A 3,356-nucleotide genomic window follows, 5' to 3' on the forward strand; every position below is an offset into this window, starting at 1 on the left:
TTAGCCAGATGTCCCACTGCGCAGCGGGGAGAGATCGGCGTTGATCCCGATCCACTGGGGCAGGAAGGCGGCCTCAGGCTTGAAGATCTTGAGGAAGGGGGAGTCGGGGAGGGTGTAGTTGGCCAAGTAGATGGTCTCCCCACCGACCAGGTAACCGGCCCAGATGCCGAAGGTCCCGATGGTCATGATCGTGTGGTTGCAATGGGCCAAAAGAGCAAAGTCCCTCCCCGGCGACGACTCCTTCCCATCCCCCGAGAAATACACGTCCCCCCGCGAGGCGTCGATGTTCTCCTGACACCACTCCATTCCGTTGCTGGTCACCACGAAGACCGGCTCCTGGTACTTGGCCCGGAAGTAGCCCATGGCCTTCTCCAGGTAGGCCTTGTCCGCCACCACCCCATTCCAGTGCTTGGCCATCTCCTGGACATAATCCCCCCTCCGGACGTGGACGCCCACGTAGGTCACGTTCCGGCGCTGCCCGCGCAGCCCGGCCAGGTACCGGTTGGCCTCCTCCTTGACGTGGTCGTGGAAGGAGAATTCCTGGAGGATCTCCTGCCGGAGGTGGTGGTAGAAGGTCCAGGAGCAGGGGTAGCCCGTTAGCTGGACGTATTTCCCCTCGATGTGCCTGTACTCCTCCGACATCCAGTCGTGGAGCTCATAGTTCCTCCACGGGACGCTCCAGACCATGTCGCCGGGGAGCACGGGCAGGGTGATGCGGAAGAGCGGCGCCAGCTGTTGGTGCATCTCCGGGAGGATGTAGGCCTGGCGCCCGTTCATCTTGGCCAGGGCGTAGAGGGTGGCGTATTCCCCCATCTGGTTCCCCAGGCGCCCGGCGGAGTTCACGGTCCACATGCCCTGCTCTGTGGGGTGTGGGGGGGACCCCTCCATTACATTCAGGGAGGGGAGCCTCTGCTTTGTGGAGGGGAACCGGCTGCTTAGGTGGATGAGGAAGGAGAAGGTCATGATGGCCAGCAGGTAGAGGATCAGCTTGAGGAGCGGCTGGAAGGGGACCCAGGAGCCCGGGGCAGTCATGGCTCCCAGCGATGATGAGGGAAGGAGATCCCAGCCTGGGGGAGGGGGGTGAATAGAAGGGAAAGGGGGGGGGGGGAACAGGGGAGGGAGGAAAGGGGGGGGATGGATAGGCAGGTGGTTAGAGGAGAAGGGGGAGGGGCTCTTCCTGGCCCAGGTACCTCTGTTCCCAAAAGGCCTCCGGCTACCAGCAGAGCCCCGCCCCCGAGCTGCCCCCCCCCCAGCCCAGCCCAGCCGAGGGGGCCGGTGACCCCAGCTCCAGCAGGACGCGTGTTGTTGGGGGGAGCAGAGCCACTGCTTGATCCCGGATCGGCCCCTTCAGCCGCAACCCAACCCAGGGGCAGGCGAGAACAGTCAGAGCAACAGTGTTTCCACCCCCGCCCCCCGCCAGCTCTGCTGGTGCCCCTCCGGCCTGATCCGCAGCCCCCCCTGCTGAGAGAGAACCCAGGTGTCCTGGCTCCCAGCCCCCTGCTCTAACCACTAGTTCCCACTCCCCTCCCAGAGCCGGGGAGAGAACCCAGGAGTCCTGGTGCTCCCAGGGGGTGGGACGGACGGGCCGGAGCAGGGAGTGGCGTCTTCACCTGGGGATGTTGCGGGGGAGTTTTCCATTGGTGCTGGATGCTGCTGGGATCTCGGGGGGGGGCTGGGGCCAGGTGACACCTTCTGCCCCGCACACTGGACAAAGGCTGGGGGGGGGGGGGGCTGGGGGAGGCAGCGGGAAGGGGTTTGAGTTTGGAGCCGGCTGAGGAAATGGGGGGAGGCCCAGAACCGGGGTCTGGGCTCCCTACCCCCCAAGATGGACCTGACTGGGGGGTCCTGTTGTCTGTACCCACAAGCTCTGGTTTGGACTGTGTTTCTGTCGGCTAATAAACCTTCTGTGTTACTGGCCGGCTGAGAGTCCCGGCGCATCACAGGGAGGGGGGGGGTGCGGGGCCCTGTGTCCCCCACACTCCGTGACACGGGGTATCAGACTGGGGGGGGATACTGAGAGATGTGGGGTCGGGGGAATAGACGGGTGGGTGGAGGGGATGGAAGGAGGGGAGGGGATGCAGGGAGGGTAGAAATGGAGGGGGAGGGGAGATGGGGGGCGGGGATGCAGGAGATGGAGGGGAGGTGAGGAGGAAATGGAGGAGGGGACGCAGAGAGGGGGAAATGGAGGCAGAAGAGGCGGAAGGAAGTAGCCCCCAGCGGAGGACTGCGGGGCAGGGTGGGAGGTTTCCAAGCTGAGGGGCAGGACAGGAGCGAAGCCGGGTTGGGCCGGGCCGGGCAGTCTGGTGGGATCTGAGGGCTGAGCTGGGGTGACGCCCCCCTGCCCTCCCCCCTGGGCCCGCAGCTGAGGTCCCAGCCCTGGGTCTCTGGGCCCAGCTGCACCAGGCCTGTCGCCACCCCCGGACGGATGGTTTGGGGAAGTCGAGCCAGGCCAGGGTCAGCGCCCCACACCCCGGTCCCACAGCACTCAGAGCAGGGGGGGCTGGGAGCCAGGACTCCTGGGTTCTTGCCCCGGCTCTGGCAATGGAGCGTCTCCCCGACTCCCCTTCAAAGCCGCCAGCCTCCCACCCTCCTCCCCCAGCTCTCGGGGCCCCGGGCCCAACCTCCCCCCGCCCCCGTCTCTGTTCCCCGGGTCAGGTCGCCCGCTGCCGTGCGAGCGAGCTGCTCTGCAGGGGTGACATCCTGCCACAGCTTCCTGAGCCAGCGCCCGGGCCGGAGCGAGACGTGAGGAAGTGTCACCGCCGGTAGGGGAGGCGTTACTCACCCCCATTCGCCCGGGGGGGGTGTTTCTTGATGCTTTTCGCAGCCCCGCTCAGCGCAGACAGGGGGCGTCCCGCGTCCCCACGGGCTCCTGGCACCTCCGGGCCCCCCGACATTCAGCCCCTGAGTCGCACACGGGGGGGACGCCCGGCTGACGCGTTTCCTGTCTACAGCTGGCTTCCTCCGCCGGCTCCAGCGCGCCGGCTGCAGCCATTGGCCTCTCTCGGGCGAGTGCAGCTGGGACGTGTCTGGCCGCAAAGGAGGGACCAGAAGATACGTCAGGATGGAATCAGAGACTATCAGGGTTGGAAGGGACCTCAGGAGGTTCTAGTCCAACCCCCTGCTCAAAGCAGGACCAATCCCCAGACACATTTTTGCCCCAAATCCCTCAGTGGCCCCCTCAAGGATTGAACTCACAACCCTGGGTTTAGCAGGCCAATGCTCCAACCACTCTCTGGGCTCGCGCCGCTTCCCGGCCGGGGTTCGGGCCCCAGGTCCTGCCCCGGGCCCAGAGCTCCAGACTGGCTAGCACAGCCGTCAGGGCTGGCCCCAGGGGGCGCTGGGCTGTGGGGAGTGGG

The 3,356-nt window shown here is 66.4% G+C and overlaps 1 protein-coding gene across 1 annotated transcript; it reads right to left on the reverse strand.

Moving 5' to 3' along the window:
• LOC135893010 (galactoside alpha-(1,2)-fucosyltransferase 2-like) lies at positions 1-2,894 on the reverse strand. Its single transcript, XM_065420796.1, has 2 exons — positions 2,783-2,894; positions 1-1,067 (listed from the first exon to the last, which is right to left on the reverse strand). Exons 1-2 carry the CDS (start codon positions 2,892-2,894, stop codon positions 1-3), a joined length of 1,179 nt encoding a protein of 392 aa, XP_065276868.1.
• Between the last annotated feature and the right edge of the window lie 462 nt (positions 2,895-3,356).

The sequence above is a fragment of the Emys orbicularis genome, chromosome 21 (assembly GCF_028017835.1).
Source record: "Emys orbicularis isolate rEmyOrb1 chromosome 21, rEmyOrb1.hap1, whole genome shotgun sequence".
NCBI classification, from domain to species: Eukaryota; Metazoa; Chordata; order Testudines; family Emydidae; genus Emys; species Emys orbicularis.

Excerpts from the sequence above, each read along its gene's own strand:
- LOC135893010 (XM_065420796.1), bottom strand. The coding sequence starts at position 2,894 with ATGTCGGGGGGCCCGGAGGTGCCAGGAGCCCGTGGGGACGCGGGACGC. Across the intron at positions 1,068-2,782 it reads CCCCCCCCGGGCGAATGGGG|GCTGGGATCTCCTTCCCTCA; the intron begins GTGAGTAACGCC and ends CCCCTCCCCCAG.